The sequence below is a fragment of the Artemia franciscana genome, chromosome 4 (genome assembly GCF_032884065.1).
Source record: "Artemia franciscana chromosome 4, ASM3288406v1, whole genome shotgun sequence".
NCBI classification, from domain to species: Eukaryota; Metazoa; Arthropoda; class Branchiopoda; order Anostraca; family Artemiidae; genus Artemia; species Artemia franciscana.
The window spans coordinates 16,367,334-16,386,126 of record NC_088866.1 but is presented as its reverse complement, the minus strand read 5'-3'; the positions used below and the strand labels follow the sequence as shown (position 1 = coordinate 16,386,126).

At 37.8% G+C, this 18,793-nt stretch overlaps 2 protein-coding genes across 5 annotated transcripts in view; one reads left to right on the top strand and one right to left on the bottom strand.

Annotated features, from left to right (window-relative positions):
- The first annotated feature begins 3,666 nt into the window (after window positions 1–3,666).
- Window positions 3,667–5,687, top strand: LOC136025708 (uncharacterized). The gene is made up of 2 exons (XM_065701690.1): window positions 3,667–3,671; window positions 3,980–5,687. Exons 1-2 carry the CDS (start codon window positions 3,667–3,669, stop codon window positions 5,685–5,687), a joined length of 1,713 nt encoding a protein of 570 aa, XP_065557762.1.
- An 8,027-nt stretch (window positions 5,688–13,714) lies between these two features.
- The window catches only part of LOC136026058 (sodium- and chloride-dependent GABA transporter 1-like), a 165,617-nt gene continuing 160,538 nt past the window's right edge, over window positions 13,715–18,793 (bottom strand). For all 4 annotated transcript variants that reach the window (XM_065702244.1, XM_065702242.1, XM_065702243.1 and 1 more), the window contains one exon: window positions 13,715–13,927. In XM_065702244.1, the coding sequence (XP_065558316.1) occupies window positions 13,766–13,927 (162 nt within the window). In that variant the 3' untranslated portion in view covers window positions 13,715–13,765. The remainder of the gene's footprint in view (window positions 13,928–18,793) is intronic.

Here is an 18,793-nt window from a genome sequence, read left to right as displayed (position 1 = left end):
TATATTTAATGGAAGTTGATTTATGTCAAACCAATTGAGTGTCTTCTCAGTCATTGCTTGAAGCTTTAGAATAAGGGATGATTCATCTGGAGCTGCAACACCTAGAATAGTGTCATCTGCAAATGCTATCAATTCTTCTTGACTATCAGGTGTGAACGCCGACGTAGTCTGAGAGTAAAATTTATGACACAATCCGCAGCAAACATTCGTAATTGGGGTGTTAAAAAGTCAGTAGAGATCGTTCACATAGATGAGGAAGAAGGTTGGCCCAAGAATAGAACCTTAGGATACTCCGTATTCAATTGGAGCTTTTTTGTCTGTATCTTCCGTGGCGATAGATCTGTCAGTTAGGTATGAAGAGAACCGAGACAATGCTTCCCCACACACACCAAGATGATAAAGTTTGCCTATGAGGATCTTGGGTCTAAGGCTGTCAAAAGCTTACTTTACATCCAGAAAAATGGCTGCAGGAATAAGATTAGAATCTAAAGATCGTCGTAAAACTGAAGAATTCTATTACAAGTATTTTCTGTAGAATACTTAGCGCGAAACCCAAACTGATGCAGATGGAAGAAAAATTAGCTTCAAGAAATCTCACCAGACGGTTGACCATTGCTCTTTCAAATATCTTAGAGAACAAAAGGCAAAAGAGAGTTCGGTCTGTAGTTCCCTGGATCCTCACGGTCACCCCCTTTAAAGAGAGCTATCACACGTACCAATTTAAGACGTTGGGGAAATACTCCTAGTTGAAATGACCGATTAATCAAATGGCGATTGGGGTGATAATCGATGGAAGGATATGTTTAATTACTTTATCAGAAATTCGGTCAAAACCAGCTAAAGAATTCTTTAAAGACAAAATAATATTTCTAATTTCCTGCACCGTAGCCTCCTCAAGAACCATTGATTTCAAGAAGGAGGGGCCTAAGAACTGCTTCCAGGACTGTGACACAGAGAAATAAGAAACGCTATTAACTGTTTTTTTTTTCCTATCTCCGCAAAGAATTTGTTCATATGATATCGTACTTGGCCTTTTTCTGTGATAAATTGATCGTCTACAATGAGAGATTGATTATATAATTTCATTTTCTATAGTTGGGACTGAGGCAAGAGAATGGTATCACTTGTGCCTCTTAAGCTTTGGTGAGCTCTCGCACTGCAAAAGACATGTGAGGTTGGCCATTGCTATTCTCCTAGTATTAGAATGGCATCCAGAACATTTAGACCACTTCATCTCAATCGGGGCACATGGGCAGTGAGCTAACGAATGATGGGTACTTTGGCATCTAAAACACCGTCTGGGCGTTTCTTTGTATTCCGATATTCTAAAAGACTCTAACCCAAGCGCATACCTGTAGCGATGGCAGATTTTAGTGCAGCGGAATCAAGGAACTCTAAACGGAATGTATGAGAAGAGTTGATCTGGCTGGCCTCAACAAGACCAGGAATAGCGGAAATGAGTATACTGCTAGAAACACTATCGGGAAGTCCCCTAATTACTCCAAGAGGTTTGCGATCAATCACTTTAGCACCAATATTTGGATAGCTCGCAACAGTAGATGCGGCAAGAGAATTGGCGGAAAGTTTATGCCGCGTAACAACAACCCATCTTTTCCTTACCGGATCGGACTTTACCGACATAATTTCGTCATGTCCGGCGAAAGAATCAAGCTTTTCCTTGCGAGAAACGGGGTCTCTTGGTTCTGGAGGCGGATATTTAAGAACGACGGCGTACGAGGGTTTGCGATTGGTAGCCTTACTATTTAAGACCAAAGAACTATTTATAGACGTTGCTGGACTATTAAGGTGAGCAAGCGATTTTAGCTGATCAAGGCACTGGTTGACTTTGGCGGTAAGGATAGAATAAGCTGACGCCGGAATGCTAGGTACTTCAGAGGGGGATTTGATCACGAACTCTGGAATATCAATATTTTCTGCAGAGCAGCGAGAAAGAGTAGTGATAATGTCAGACAATGAACTATTCTTAGCACTGGGTCCTGAAAGGCGAGGCATAGGCTCATCTGGGAAGCAATTGCTATATAAAAGTTTCTTAATGCTAAGAACATCTTCATACGGGAAAAAATCACTTGCGTATTTCACAATCGACTGATGGTCCAACCCTTCATCGAGATTGTGCTGAGCAAAATTGAAAACTGGACAATAATAAAGCGTATTGGTATTCCAATTGTCCATGATAAGCAAATTTCACTCACGACTCGGCATCAGTCCACAAACAATTAAACGAAAAAGGTATATCCACAGAGAAGTTCTGAATTTAGAGTTCAAGGTGAATGCATCTATCTCAAATCGGATATTTATAAACGAAATCAAACGAGTAAGCTGTCTCAGTGACCTTATGGATATTAAATTTTAATCCCAGTGAAGCTAGTAGAATTTGAAAAATTTGGCAAAAGATTGGTTTTAATTAAAACTTGTCTGACTGGTTTACACCAATTCCATTGCTGGATAAAAAGATAAAAAAGGAATTAATTAGAACTTTGATTGATCGATATTTCTGATGGAAAAAGAGAGAAAAAAGAGTAAATAAAGAGAGAGAGTCGTTAACTTTGGGAACGGTAGAAGCGCCTTATTACGCGATAATAAGTGAGCAGAAGAGGGGAGTTTTCTTGTCGCAAGGGCCGTTGTACCTGCCGGGAGTGGATTCTCCCTTAAACTGCGGGGATCAGGTAGCAAGAAACTACGCTTCCCTCGCTTATTATTTAATTTCCATCGCTCATGATTTAATTTGCATTCAAGATTGCAATCACTGTGAGCCGCATTCAAGTGATTTCACTGTGCATTTCACGCATTTCACTGTGAGCGCGCTATAATTAGTTAACATGCACGGAGGTGATGAGGACAATTTGCATTATTCTCCGGTGTTAAATTTTGTTCAGCAAAATGTTGAAAAAGGAATTGATGATGAGATGATTAAGAAGTTTGGTACAGAATTTTTTGACGTCGATGATATTGTGAATGCGAAGGAGTGGCTTGGGTCCAAGCTGTATCCAGATGCTTTATTGCAGAAGCGAACTGGATTGAAAGCGTCACTAAGTCATTTAGGAGATATACTGGATTTTATCAAGAAGGGCAATACAGATGACTTCGACATCCCGGTATTTTGTATATTAAACCCTAGTGAAGTCCCATTGATACCAGCTACAGCTTATTCTGCTCTCTTTTCGGGAGTAAACGAGCTGCGTATCCAGCTAAAAACTATTTCTAGTCAGTTTGATGTGTTTTCCAATCATTTCCCGCCATTACCGCAGCCTGGAGCCTCGAAGCCTGCCGATAACCACTCTACTATTGTTGTCTCTAAATTGCCACCATCTATTAGAGATCCGACAAGCCGCAAAGACTTTATCGATCAATTAAGTGGTCATGATTCGGTTGCTAGTATTCGGCCGGTGGGAGATAAACTGTTCGTAAACATTGAAAAATCGCTAGCTTCTGATTTCTATGAGTCTGTGAAGTCTGTAGTCTCGGGTATTGGCACGAAGATTCTGCAGAAACGTTACCTTGGAATAATAAAAGGAATCCCACTGTCATTTAATGCTTCCGAATTCAAAATGCACTCAGGAGTCGTTGACGCAAACTGAATTGGTTTGTCCCAAACTATCAAGCTAGACTTTTCAGATTCGTTTGCAAAACGTGACGCTATGAAGAATGGAGTAAAAATAGGTTAAGAGATTTTCAGAATTTATGATTTAGTAAGTGTACCGCGATGTTGCTTTAAGTGCAGGTCTCCTGATCACTTTATCAACGATTGTACCAGTCAGGTGGAAAAATGTGCGCGCTGCGCAGAAAATCATATTTTTTCGAAAGATACGCCCTGTACAAATAGACCTAAATGTGCAAACTGCGGCGATTCTCACACTTCATATAGTCTATTATGTCCAGTGCTCAAGTCTCGTATTGCAACCGCTGTGAAAAAATGAATCTCACAAAAATTCTCGGTTATTTCGTACAATATAAATAGAACACGTCAAAAAGAGCACATCATTGACGAACTTTCGAGCAACTATGACATCGTTTGTCTTCAAGAGCATCTTTTATCTTCAGATAATACCAACTTGTTGAAACGGAGTGCAAACCATATTACTTTTGTGAGTGCTGCAAGATCTACGTTTGGTAGACCTTCCGGAGGCCTCACCTGTATACTGAGACGTAGCTCCTTTTCATCCACGACGCCTGTGCTGTTCCATAGTGACGAAAACCTCTTGGCCGTGCGAATTGCCGATTTAATACTTATTAACGTGTACTTTCCGTGTGATCGTAAGTCTGTTCAATCACTGAATAAGTTTGCCAAGACCTGTAGTGTTTTGAAAAAAGTGACAGAATCCGCGTCATCTCTCGGTTATCAATTTGCTGTCGCCGGGGATTTTAATGCTGATTTAGTGAATTCAAATACTCGGTCTGATATGGTTTTCGATTCTTTATCTGAGTTCAAGCTAGTGGATAAGAATCGTCTGTTTTCTTACATCCATCATTCTGGGAGCCTTACTAATATTGATCATGTTCTTTGCTCTCCCAATTTATCTGTTTCGACTGTTTCTGTACATGAAAAAGAAAGCGATATAGACCACCTACCAATTTCCTTCGTGCTTGGTATTTCTCTGTCGCAAGATAGTTCTAATAGACGTGGGAATCGTAGATGGTTTACCAGACGAAATTGGAATAAGGCTAATTGGGCTCTTTATATTTCTACCCTTAAAGTTTTTTTGTCTAGGATAAAAGTTCCTTTTCAGCTACTTCAGGTTGGATCTAAATTTGTAAATGATAAGAATTCTCTGAATAAATATTATTTTGATATTGTATCATGCATGAAGGAAGCTGAGAGGGTGGCTGTTCCCGAAGAACGTGTTAAATTTAATACGCGGAAGCCTGAATGGTCTTGGGATCCGGGTCTAAAATCAGTGAAAAATAAAGCCAAATTTTGGCTACGTATTTGGGTTTCTTGCGAACGACCACGTAGCTGTGTAGTATTTCAGCTTAAACAGAAAACTAAATTAAAGTATAAAAAGTATTTACGGTCTGCAAAATCTAAAATTTGCAAATTCCCGTCAAGTAATTTCGATTGGAAAAATGTGGTAAATTCAAATAAAATCGATGACTCTTCGTCAACAAGTAGCCCAATTAGTCCTGCTGCTTGGTGCAAATATTACGACCAGATTTTCAACACTATAAACCATTTTGTTCATGTTACTTTTATGAGGTTCCTTATTTCTGCGCTTCCCATATCACTCCGCCAGAACCAGATCCTCCCAGTTAATTTAGTTTCGGTGGCACAAGCTATAAAGAAGCTTAAGTCTAGCTCTATTGATTGTGATGGTATAAGTGTCAAACACCTAAATGTTGATTGTCCAGCTCTAGTCCAACATTTACAACTTCTGTTTCAAATGTGCTTATGCACCTCGGTTGTGCCTGAAAGTTTTTTGTGTGGAACAGTTACTTCAATCCTGAAAAGAGGAAAGATTCCGACTAAGTGTGCATCTTACAGGCCTATAACGGTTTCCTGCAATATAAGCAAAATGTTTGAGTATCTTCTCCTGCCATCAGTTAATTCTTCGGCATATTTTGGTGAAAATCAGATTGGGTTTTCAGCTGGGGTAGGTTGCCAGCAGGCTCATCGAGTTTTGGCTAATGTTCTTACTGAGGCTACTAAAAAGGGACTTTTCCCTTTTTAGTCACGGTATCAACATATCGGTAATTTTTCTTCTTAGATATTGGTATTCAAATTCCTTTTTGCGGGTTAAAACGGATATGAGGGTTTCAGATAGTAAAATTCCAATACGACGTGGGGTCCGGCAAGGTGCTGTCCTCTCCCCCTCTATTTTCAAACTTTGTATATCATCTGTCCTTTCCTCTATCCCACATTCTTGCATCCTCAATTCTGTAAATATTTCTTATCTTGCCTATGCGGATGATATTCTTTTGATCAGTAGGACTAAAAAAGGGCTCTCTTTGTCTGTTTCAACAGTAGCATCTAAACTTCATGCGATTGGACTTTCTCTTAATCTTTCAAAGTGTGAATATCTTTCTTTTAATAGCAATATCACTACTCCTCTAATCTGTGGATCTTTTTCTATCCCGTCGGTTTCTTCATTTCGGTGGCTGGGAATTAACGTTAGTAAAACTCTAAAATCCTTACGGACTCTCACTGTTGCTGATTGCAAGAAGAAAATCCAATTAAGTTACTCTAAAATTTTTGCTAACCGAGGTAGATAGAATAGAAAGTCTCTTGCTAAATTATACTCGGTTTTTACAGATCATTCGGTTTTGTTTCTTTCTGGTATTTACCCTATTTTTCATAAAAAAGATATCAGTTCAATTCGTTCTTATTATTTCCGTTTTTCCCGTTTTCTATTGTATCTGCCTCCATGGTATAGGAATAGGAGCCTCATATGTATTTATAGTTTCCCGGATATTGGGTCGAAGCTCACAGAGCTTGCTGGCAAAATACCCCAGTCTACTTATAAGTATCTGCCCGCCCACAGAGGCCTTACTCGTTTGCTTTAGTTTCTTGTTTTTTCTGTTTTGTGTAGTGTTTGTTTTGTTTCTTTTATTGATACTCCGCTTTGATTTTTTGTAGCGGGTCAAAAATAAATTATTATTATTATTATAGGCACAATTATGAAAGGATCCACACTGACTAAATGAATGCAATGAGAATAAATGATAACTTATCTTTGAGTGGGGCAAGTAATCCAGTGATTTGCAAGTAATCCGAATATTTCAATGCACGACTCAGATGATAGTAGTGTTGAATACTAACTCACAGCTACAATTCATAAATAATCCTTAAGCCGTAATCATATACAAGTTTATAAATCTATCTAACAAGTTTCAATTACAAGTTCAAAAGTACTTCACTCGTTATTTATTCCAAACAGGTACAGAGTTAATCCGGCTTAAATTCAATTAGTTGTTGACTGGTCAAATACCAAAAGAGAACTATTCATAAACTAGTATGATTTGTGGATGTGAAAAGTGAGAAGCTGATCGCAATTTAAAGGTGAGAAACGCAAAATTTTTTAAATGAGAAATAAACGACGCAGAAGATCTTTGCTAGCAAAATTTGAAAACAAAATAGTGAAATATTTGAAATTCTTGAGTTTTTGGCATGATAGAGCTTTTGACAATGGAATTCAAAAGCAAAAGTTGGACTAATACTACTGCTATTACTGCTGCTACTAATAATATTGCCGCTATTACCATTACTATACCATCACTAAGTGTGTATGGGAGGGGGAGGAAAACTTTTCCTCCCATACACACTTTTCCTCCACCTTTTCCCACCATGCATTGTAACAAATATTGCAGTTTTGCCTATGCACCAAAAGTAGATGATGTTAAATCTCCTCCCTCGGGCCCTGTTCCGGTGTCCCTGTCCAAATATAAAAATTGTAAGAGCCACTCATCTCCCTTCCGCCGTCCTTTTTTAGTGCACCGCACTCAAGCGAAAATTTCTCATCATTCATCAGGCAGAGCTCAAAAATTGACAAACCCTTCCCGATCCCAAACTCTCCTCCCTTATCCTTTGCTATCTCCTCCCCCTCCCCGCATACAGAAGTCCTATTTCCTCCCCCCTCACAGTGTGCTGCCCTATACCCATCCTACTCTGCCACAAACCAGCAATTTCTTGACGGAGATGAATCACTATTCCCAACCAGGCCCTCTTTCCCAGCACCTTACGAAACCCTACCCCCAGCCCATTCGCTTTATCCCTCGTGCCTACCCTGTCAACGTGACTCAGGTCTGAGACTTTTTAATTGCCTTATAATGAATCCTAATTGTTCTCCTCGTGCTTCATCCATATCATTGCCCATCCCCCCACCCCCAAATCCCCAAGACAAATCCTTTTCTTACTCTAATAATTCACCTTTCAATGTAGACCCTAATAGTCATCCCATAAAAGTCAAATGTGCTCCCTTGGTCCCCTGTTCTGACTACATTAATCTGGCCCCCGCTAAGAATCCCACCACACCCTCTGTACCCATTTGTAATCTAAATAAAGTTAAGCGTAAAAATGGTACCTTTGCAGGTCGTTTTAAATTTCCCACACTTTTGTTAAGCAACGCTGAAAGTCTTAATTTTGAAAAACTTAATGAATTAGACTCCTTTTCTAAAATATATAGATCAGACATAATCGCTGTTACTGAAGTACACGCTCAAAATACACACATGTTAAAAATGAATAATTTCACCCAGTTTATTAAACTCAGACCCGAAACCCACCCTCTGGGTAAGAAAGGGGGTGGAATTCTTTTCTTTGTCCGTAATGGTTTTTATCCTTCAGAAATATTAGTTCCTTGTCTTACTCCCTTTGATGAAATTTTGTGGGTTTGTGTTCGACCTAAAGTCTTACCACGTCCTTTCAATTTGATTGTCCTGTGTTGTTTTTACTACTCTCCTGGGCAGAGAGCAGCTGAAAAAAATAATTTTATTGAAAAATTGCATGGCAGTGCCGACTATGTACTATCTAAATACCCAAATGCTGCAATTTTCCTCTTAGGTGATGCAAATGAATTAAAACTTGAGTCTACATGCAATACTTTTAGTCTAAAACAAATTGTAAAAGTCCCTACTACCAAAGGCAATTCTACTCTTGATTTAAAATGCACCAATATGTCAAATTTCTACAGACCCGTCACCATTCTTCCCCCTCTCGGAGGTAGTTACCAATTTAGCCTACTCCTATCTCCACTAGCTACAGTTAAACATTCCTTTACTATTACTGAAACCGTCTTTAGACCTCTAATTGACTCAGGACTCTACAATTTTGGCTCTTGGATCACTAGTGAAAATTGGTCCCCTGTGTACCAAACAAATGATGTCGACTTCAAGGCTTTGTCCCTCCAAAATTTATTGAGGAGTAATTATGAAGCCCATTTTCCGGTGAAAAAAATTAAAATATGCTCTACCGATAAACCTTACATTACTGCGACTTTTAAAAAACTAATAAGGAAAAAAAATCCTTTTGTTCAAGCAAGGACATATCACACAGGCTAATGATCTAAGAAAGTTCCTGAAGAGAAAATTGAGAAAGGCAGCTTCTTGGTATTACAATAGTAAGGTTAAGGATTTGTATTCTAACCAGCCCAAACAATGGTACAGGAAAATTAAAGAGATTTGCGGAAAAAGCCCTGTTGAAGTTAATTTTCATCTCCCTGAGCCCCCTTACAAGATAGCCAACGATTTGAACCTGCATCTTGCGTCCATAGTACAAAGTCTCCCCCCTTTCACTGGCTCAGTTCAAACTATTCCTCCCTCCACCTCTTTCTCCCAAATTTCTCCCTCTGATGTTATAAATAAAATCCAAAAGCTCAAAAAATCAAGTACTTGCCCATTAGACATCCCAATTGACTTGATTATAGCCTTTTCAGACACAATTGCTGGACCTTTACCTGATATTTTTAACCAAATTACAAAATCTGGTAAATTCCCAAGTTGCTGGAAACTAGGTTTTATAATACCCATCCCAAAGAAATCTTCCATTCTGACTATAACCAACATGCGTCCTATTACACTCACTCCAGTTTTTTCTAAGCTTTACGAAGGGTTCCTTTGTGACTGGCTTAAAATTAAAATTATACCACGCATTGACATCCGACAGTTTGGTAATTTAAGAAAAACCTCCACAATCCATTACCTTGTACACTTGGTTCACACGATCCTAAGTGAACTAGAGAAACCAAATGTTTGGCTAAACCTGGTTTTAGTCGATTTCCAAAAAGCGTTTGACTTAGTTGACCACACTATCCTAATTCGTTTACTACATGATAACTTTGAAATTGACCCACTCTTAGTAAATATTGTTATATCGTTCCTTTCAGACAGATCACAAGTTGTAAAATACAAAAATACCTTCTCTAACCCCCTCCTTAGGTACTGTGGAATACCTCAAGGAACCTTATTGGGACCACTATTATTTCTTGTCATGATTAATGAAATTGGCAAGGAATTCCCCAAAGATGGAAATATGTTGATGACTTGTCGATCCTTGAAGTATGTCATAGGAATATTAAAAGTGACCCCGTTGAAATCCTAACCCAATGTTCGGATGAATCCAAGAATCTAAATATGACAGTAAATCCCACTAAATCACAGATAATGACAACCAGCTTTTAGAAATGCTGAAAGTAAGGAGCGACATTAAAACTTAAAACGAACAGAAGTTACTCCGTATATGAAAGTGGCTGCTTCTTCATCAACTCCCCGCTCTTTACGCTAAACTTTTTTACTGTTTTAAAAAGCGGAGTTGAGAGAAAGAGTCAAACTTTAGCGTAAAGAGCGGGGCGTTGATGAGGAAGCAGCCCCTTTCATATACGAAGTAATTTCTGTTCATTTTAAGTTTTAATGTCGCTCCTTACTTTCAGCTAAAAAAAAACTTGTTTTTTATTTAATTGTAGATGGAGCCTGAAACTTCTATAGTAGGGTTCTCTGATACGCTGAATCTGATGGTGTGATTATCATTAAGGTACTGTGACTTTTAGGGGGTGTTTCCCCCTGTTTTCTAAAATGAGGAAAATTTTCTCAGGCTTGTAACTTTTGATGGGTATAACTGAACTTGATGAAACTTATATATTTGAAATTAGAATAAAAATGCGATTTTTTTGATGTAACTATTGGTATCAAAATTCCATTTTTTAGAGTTTCAGTTACTATTGAACCGGGTCGCTCCTTACTACAGTTCGTTACCACGAACTGTTTGATTTTATCAATAGATAGGCTCTCATAAGAAATAAAAGACATCTGAGCCCTTAGTATAAGGATCCAGATGCTTTTCTTAGCATATGGGAGCGATTTGCGAAGAAAAAAAAATATTATTTGCGGATGTCTACCCTAAGGGAGACTCTCAAAACATTCCTTATCCCGATTGCCTTGAAACTTAGAACTCTGTTGTTAAACAATTATATTAATAAGAACGTCATTAAATCAAACAGTTCGTGGTAACGAACTGTAGTAAGGAGCGACCCGGCTCAATAGTAACCAAAACTCAAAGAAATGGATTTTGATACAAATAGCTACATCAAAAGAATCACATTTTAATTCTGATTTTAATCATATAAGTTTCATCAAGTTTAGTCTTATCCATCAAAAGTTACGAGCCTGAGAAAATTTCCCTTATTTTAAAAGATAGGGGGAAACACCCCCTAAAAGTCATAGAATCTTAACGAAAATCAAATCATCAGTTTTAGCGTATCAGAGAACCCTATTGTAGGAGTTTCAAGCTCCTATGTACAAAAATGTGGAATTTTGTATTTTTTGCCAGAAGGCAGATCACGGATGCGTGTTTATTTGTTCGGGTTGTTTTTTTTTTCCCAGGGGTGATCGTATTGACCCAGTGGTCCTATAATGTTGCGAGAGGGTTTTGCTAACGGAAATGAAAAGTTCTAGTGCCCTTTTTAAGTGACCAAAAAATTGGCGGACACCTAGGCCCCCTCCCACGCTAATTATTTTCCCAAAGTCAACGGATCAAAATTCTGAGATAGCCATTTTATTCAGCGTAGTCGAAAAATGTTATAACTATGTCTTTGAGGACGACTTACTCCCCCACAGTCACCTTGGGAGGGGCTACAAGCTACAAATTTTGAGCAGTGCTTATATATAGTAATGGTTATTGGGAAGTGTGCAGGCGTTTTCTGGGGGATTTTTTTGGTTGGGGGAGGGGTTGAGAAGAGGGTATATGTTGGGGGAACTTTCTATCGAGAAAATTTTTCATGGGGGAAGAAAATTTCTATGGAGGGAGCGCAGTATTTTCTAGAATTATTTAAAAAAAAAAACAATGAAAAAATAAATATGAAAAAGTTTTTCAGCTGGAAGTAAGGAGCAGCATTAAAACTTAAAACGAACAGAAATTATTACGCATATGAGGGGCTCACCTCCTCCTAATACCTCGCTCTTTACGCTAAAGTATTTTTAGTAGTTTCAACTATTTATTCTACGGCTTTTGTGATTCAGGGGTCATTCTTAATGAATTGGGACAAAATTTAAGCTTTAGTGTAAAGGGCGAGGTACTAACGAGGGGGTGAACCATATCATATATGTAATAAAAACATGAGAATACAAAGTTCGTTACGTAGGCTAATTTGTAAGTTACGTATGACTTTTACTAATAAAAACACTCGTAAAAAATTAAAAGTTCTAGTTTCCTTTTTAAGTAACCAAAAAAATCGGAGGGCAACTAGGCTTCCTCCCCCGCTCTTTTTTTCTCGAATCATTTGATCAAAACTATGAGAAAGCCATTTAGCCAAAAAAAAAAATGCAAATTTCGTTTTAATTATTCCTCTACGGAGAGCCAAAATCAAAACAAGCATTGATTCAAAAATGTTCAGAAATTAATTTTAAAAAAATAAGTTTTTTTAACTGAAAGTAAGGAGCGACATTAAAACTTAAAACGAACAGAAATTACTTCGTATATAAAAGGGGCTTCTTCCTCATCAACGCCCCGCTCTTTACGCTAAGGTTTGACTCTTTCTCTTTAGTCTACTTTTTAAAACAGTAAAACACTTTAGCGTAAAGAGCAGGGCGTTGAGGAGGAAGCAGCCCCTTTCATATGCGAAGTAATTTCTGTTTTAAGTTTTAATGTCGCTCCTTACTTTCAGTTAAAAGACTTTTTTTTTATTTAATTGTTATACAAAGTTACTATACGCATCTTAAAAGTGTGCGTAAAAATTTAGATTGCACTAAAGTAGATTTTACGTGCTAGCTTATTTAGTAAATTTTTACTGAAAAGATATTGTGTTTTAAACGCAATTATGGTGTGTTTTAAGATATTTTTGTATATGGAAATATTTGAGGAATGATGGAAAAAGTTAATCAAAGGCTATTTTATCTAAAGGGAACTTTGATATAGAAACGAAGGAACAGTAGCGATTTTAGGTCTCATAATCTGGGGAGTGAGGTGTGTCATAGGAGTTAACAAATGTTCATTTAATGAAACTTAGTCAGAAAAGCTTGGGGGCTGTCGCCGCTGCCCTACTTAATCTCAAAATTTACTTCAGTGCCCTCAAAATTGGGGGCCAGATTCTCTCTAGAGAGTTTCGTAACTTCAGAATAAATTCTGAAATTATGAAAATTTCGTAAGATTCCACATATTATGTTGATTTACTATAACACCTTTAAAACATACCTTTAAACATAACTTACCTTTAAAACATTAATGACTTTGATAAGTCCAAGCAGGTGCAACATATCAGGTCCAAGCAGGTGCAACATATCAGTATTTACGAAGCTGGAGGTCAAGTAGGGGCTTTTTACTTAGGGACTCCACTTTGGTGCTCCTCTCCCAGTTTTTCAGGTTAAAGATCCCTACGTGATTTTATTACAAGGAGTAGCACGTCCACCGTTTTACTGAAAATACATAGTTTTAGTTTAAAATGAGTTGTTTCCATAACATAACACCTTTGTCTTTTTGTGCTTCACAGATCTAAGTGCTGGCAGGATGCCAGCACTCTGATGGTACCATGGTGCCAAACATCAGATCTTTGTGTTTGGTGCTGTGCTCTTTGATCTTTTCTATCATTCTGATTGAAAATAAATGTTACAATTTTGGTTTGACTCTCTGGAATCAGTTCGTTTTTGTTTTTATTTTTTTACTGACCCCAAATCAGAATTTGTGATCAAATGAACTCTTCCCCACCCTTCAACGATCCTCTGTTGTAAATTATAACGACGGGGAGTGCATGTAGAAGGTTCATAAAATGCAAAATTTAAAAATATATCAACATTTATATTATATCTCTGTAATATATAAAACTGATTATGGTTTCGTCATCACATCATTTTCAACAAGCTCCGCCTTGCTTTCCACAGTTGGTAGTGAAGTTACGTTGTTTACTCCACAATTAGTCTGTGTTGCAGCTGGGTCAAACAGCGCACCTTTTCTAGCTTTGAACACAGGGGTCGTTCCCTTCTTCCAAATCTAAAAGATGAAACGATAAAATATTTCTAAAAAAAAACCACTTAAGCGTTAACCAGCCGTAGAGTTTTTTTGTTTTTTTTTGCGTCTTAAAAGAGTAGACGCGCAAGTGATGGGCCGGCTTTTTCTCAGAAAATGACGGTATTTCGGGCCAATTATTTATAATTCCCAAAACATGGATGTTCGCCAAAGATAATTTGTTTGGTCTAGCCAGCCCATTATATGAACTAATAGTTAACTCCACAAATACTGTAAATACTTATACTGTAGAAATAGCCTCACACTCAGAAAATCTCCCAGACTTATAAGTCAGCTTAAAAAAACCCTCAAAGTGACTGTTAAGCTAGAAAGATACCCTAGTTTGAAATTTGGGGTAAAATGTTCCGGCAGTGAACAATCACAGCTGTTGAAAAGTGCTACATCTGTCAGCACTTTATAAACTTTCAACAAGAACTGGATCATTTGAATACAGAATAAGTGAAGTGCCCACGGAGCACACGTATGCTGACGGACTGCCGTTTTCATCAGTGTTATTAGGAGATTGTTAGAGCAGTGGTCATTCGCCGAAAAGAAAATGTAGAGTGTTTTTGGAATGGATCATAAGATTTGAAATGTTTCAGCCAATAAAAATAAAAACAATCATAATATCAAAACTAGATATGTATTATGTCGGAGCGTTTTCCTTATTAATTAATCGGTATTATATTTTGGACACAGTGTTTCTAAGTTTAACCCTGCTCACTTGTCTAACATACTATATAACCTGAAATTAACGTGTTATAGCGTGTCTAACCTTTGCTTATTGAACTTTTTTTCAATAAGCAATAGTGAAATAGGATGGATAGGAAGTATATTTCTTATATACATCTAGTATATTTTGCAAACATTATTATTACTATCTAATAAAAAGAATTTTATCCTTATTTGGACTTCTATTTATCGTCATGGAAAGGTAGTGTGATTTTCGAAATTACCTACTAACACAGAAGTTGTGAGATCTTGAGTTCCTAAGACTCAACATCTAAGAAAGGGTTGTAATGAACTTACTTTAACTAGAAGAGGTTCTAGTAATACTTTAAGCAGGTTAAAAAACTAGTGTACACCTTAAAATTTTTAATATGTAGTACTGACCAGAAAATGATCATGGAGAGCATAGAATTTTTCCCAAAATACACAACATTGACAAGGAAGGGAGACATTCTCCCATACACTTATAATGTCCTCTCAATATTTGGGAAATTTTGAGACATGTATGTGGCTTTTTCGACTCCTTTTCCCGTAAAATTTTAAAATATTTCCAAGACCCCATAGATCCTCATAAATTACAACAAGAACGTATTGTTCATTATTTACTATTTTATATTAACTCGTTTATATTGACTGCATATTAACTTATCGTTTATATTAAAGCTTGTTTTCAACTAGAATTTTTGTTTTGCAATGAACCCCCCAAAAAATAATAAAAACGAAGCAAGATCACCGAGGTGTCAGTTCAATAGAGATGTAACAACTTAGCTGACTGTTTTTGGGTAGATTAGGGAAGGATTGGGTCAGTTGTATTTATAGTCAGGATACTTGTTTGACTGACCATATATCAAATAACAATATCTTCAAAATATTGTACGATCTCACTATCTGATGCTATAATGAATGAAGGATTAAGATGGTTAGATTTTGGTTGAAGTTTTAAGACGTTTCAAAGATTTGACAAAATGGTTAGACATTTTACAGACAATAAATGGCTGAAAATTGTGCTTTTGGCCATCCATCTCGAGCCATATGAAAGCCATAGCCATATGAAACATGGAGCCATATGAAGCCACATCAAACAGTTCGTGGTAACGAACTGTAAGTAAGGAGCGAACCCGCTCTACATTAGCCGAAACTCTACAAAAACGGAATTTTTATACCAATAAATATATCAAAATAATTGGCTTATTATCCTGATTTCGTTATTATGCAGAATATCTCCACGATGAACAATATGGCTTTCGCCCAAACCGCTCCTGTGTAGACCTGATTTTCACCTTGCGAGTGCTCACAGAGGAGAGCTGCGAATGGCGTAAAAAGCTATATATGGTCTTCATATATTTCGAAAAGGCGTTCGACTCTTTAGATCGCCAGTCACTTTGGAAGATTCTCCGTCATTACGGTATCCTTGACATCATAGTTAAGCTCATTATGGCGATGTACGAGGATACAACCAGCTGTGTGAGGAATTCAGAGGGGAAATCACAAAAATTTCCAGTCCTCCCCGGGGTGAAACAAGGCTGTGTCTTATCGCCACTACTGTTCACAATGGTCATCGACTATATATTGTGGAGCACCGAGTCAACTGGGCTACAAGTAAATGATCACCTGCTCAGCAACCGAGATTTTTCTGGTGACATTGCAATACTTGAAACCTGCAAAACACGACTTCAGGAATTGCTCTTGAATATTCAACAAAAAGCAGGTGGATTCGGGTTCAATGTCAATGCCAGTAAAACCAACGGAAAGGTGACAAGCGACTCACCTATGAAAATCGAATACAGCGACAACGATGTAGAACAGGTAGTCAACTTCAAATACCTTGGCAGCACCATCGAAAATACAGGATCCACAGCCAAAGAAGCCATTGCCCGAATTGGTCAGGCTAACAGCACCTTCAACAGACTTTGTAAAGTATGAAGATCGAGTACTTTCTCTCTCCGGCTCAAACTCCACCTGTTCAACAGTAACGTACTTCTTGTCCTCCTCTACGCATCGGAGACCTGGTATCTCAACCAAGACCAAGAGAGGCGAATCCAGTCCATTAGAGAACGCTTGTCTCCGGAAGCTGCTTGGTATTGACTGGACCCAAAAACTCGCAAATGCATATATTAGGAACATCACGGGCCAGCCATCCCTCACCAAAACCATACGAAGACCCAGATGGAGCTACCTAGGCCATGTACTACGCAGGGACGACACCAGAATCCCCAAGAAAGCAGTCTTTTGGCTACCCAAAGGCACCCGACGCAGAGAACGACCCAAACACACTCCGTCATACCTTCAACAGCGATCTGCGTCAACTTCATGCCTCCCTACAACCAGAGTGGGAATATCGCTGCCACCAGTCAAAGAAACGATTGAAGACCCTTCTTAGACGTCTTTAGTGCCTCTGGAGGCAGAAGAAGATCTAAGATAATGTAATGCTGATTTCAAATCTATTGGTTCCATTAGGCTTAGTTTTACCCATCAAAGGGTACAAGCCTAAGACAATTTGCCTGCTTTTTAAAGAAAGGAGGAAATACCCAATAAAAGTCATAGAAAAATGAATTCACACCAGAAGATTCAGCGTATCAGAGGACCCTACTGTAGAGGTTTCAAGCTCCTACCTTATAAAATGTGGGATTTTGTATTTTTTGCCGGAAGAAAGATCACGCATGCGTGTTTTTTTTTCAGGGGTAATCTCATCTCATCTAGGTAATATTCCTAGAACACCGGCAAAGGGACTACTCAAACAGAAATTAAAAGTTCTAGTACCCTTACTAAGTGAGCTCTCCAATCAAACAGGTTGGAGAGCTACTAGCGCCCTCCCACGCCCCTTGTTTTCCCAAAATCATCCGATCAAAATTCTGAGATAGCCATTTTGTTCAGCATGGTTGATAGACCAAATAACTATGCCTTTGGAAATATCGTGACCCCCACAGTCCTGGGGAAAGGTCTTTACGTTACAAAAATTGCCCATTGTTTACGTATAGTATTCGTTATTGGAAAGTATGCAAACATTTTTCAGGGGGGGGGGGAATTTTCTGCTAATGGGATTTTCCAGGGGGAAAATTTCGCATGGAGAGGGAAGTTTTAAGGGGGTGAAAATTTTCAGAATAAATTTTAGAGTGGGGGAATTTACCAGAATTTCTATAAGAAATTTTTCTTATGTCTTGCTTTTTATTTGCCGACTCAATTTTACGCGTGGAGATGTTAAGGGTAATTGTCAGGAGTAAATTTTCACCAGGATTGAACTTGTGAGGAGGAATTCGTCAGGAGGAGGGATTTTTCCGTAGAGGTGTAGCCAGATTTCCTGGCATTGTTTATAAAACGATCAGAATTAAATAAAAAAACGAGTTTTTCAACTAAAAGTAAGGAGCAACATTAACACTTGAAACGCACAGAAATTATTACGTATATGAGAGGAGTTTCCCCTTCTCAACACTTCACTCTTTACGTTGAAGTTTTAATTCTGTCCCAATTCTTTAAGAATGATTTCTGAAACACTATGTTCGTTTAAATTGAACTATCAGAAGCTTTTTTTAAGTACTAAAAGACTCTAGCGTAAAGAGCGAGGCGTTAAGGAAGAGCAACTCCCATCATATATGTAATCATTTCTGTTCGTTTTAAGTTTTAATACTGCTCCTTACTTTCAGTTGAAAAAAAAAACTTTTTTTTTTATTTGATGAAACTCTGAAGCCATAAGAAAGCCCGGACTTCTTTGAATGGGATAGGAAGAGGTGAAAGATGGGATTGAATCAAAACTTGAATTTTAAGAGAGATAATAAGGAACGAATCTTTGGATAGACCGAACTCTTGCGGCTGCATTGGCCTTAGACAGGCATGCCACTAAAACGAAATTGTTGGGTGTAGGGACAGTAGTATGTATTGTTAAAATGAGCTATAATAAATTACAGACGTCCTTCGTTTAAAAAATTCACAAAGAATTACATCAAATGTTTGAAGATAATCCTAAAAGAGTCCCATAACTAGGCCTTGTATAATTGGTTCTTCTTATAGAACTTACGAGGATCCATTAATTTTTGTAGAATTTTACTCAGTAGTAGGATAGTTACATGCTTGATAAATATATTGCCGCAAAATAGTTTATTAATTATACTCCAAATTCATTTTCAT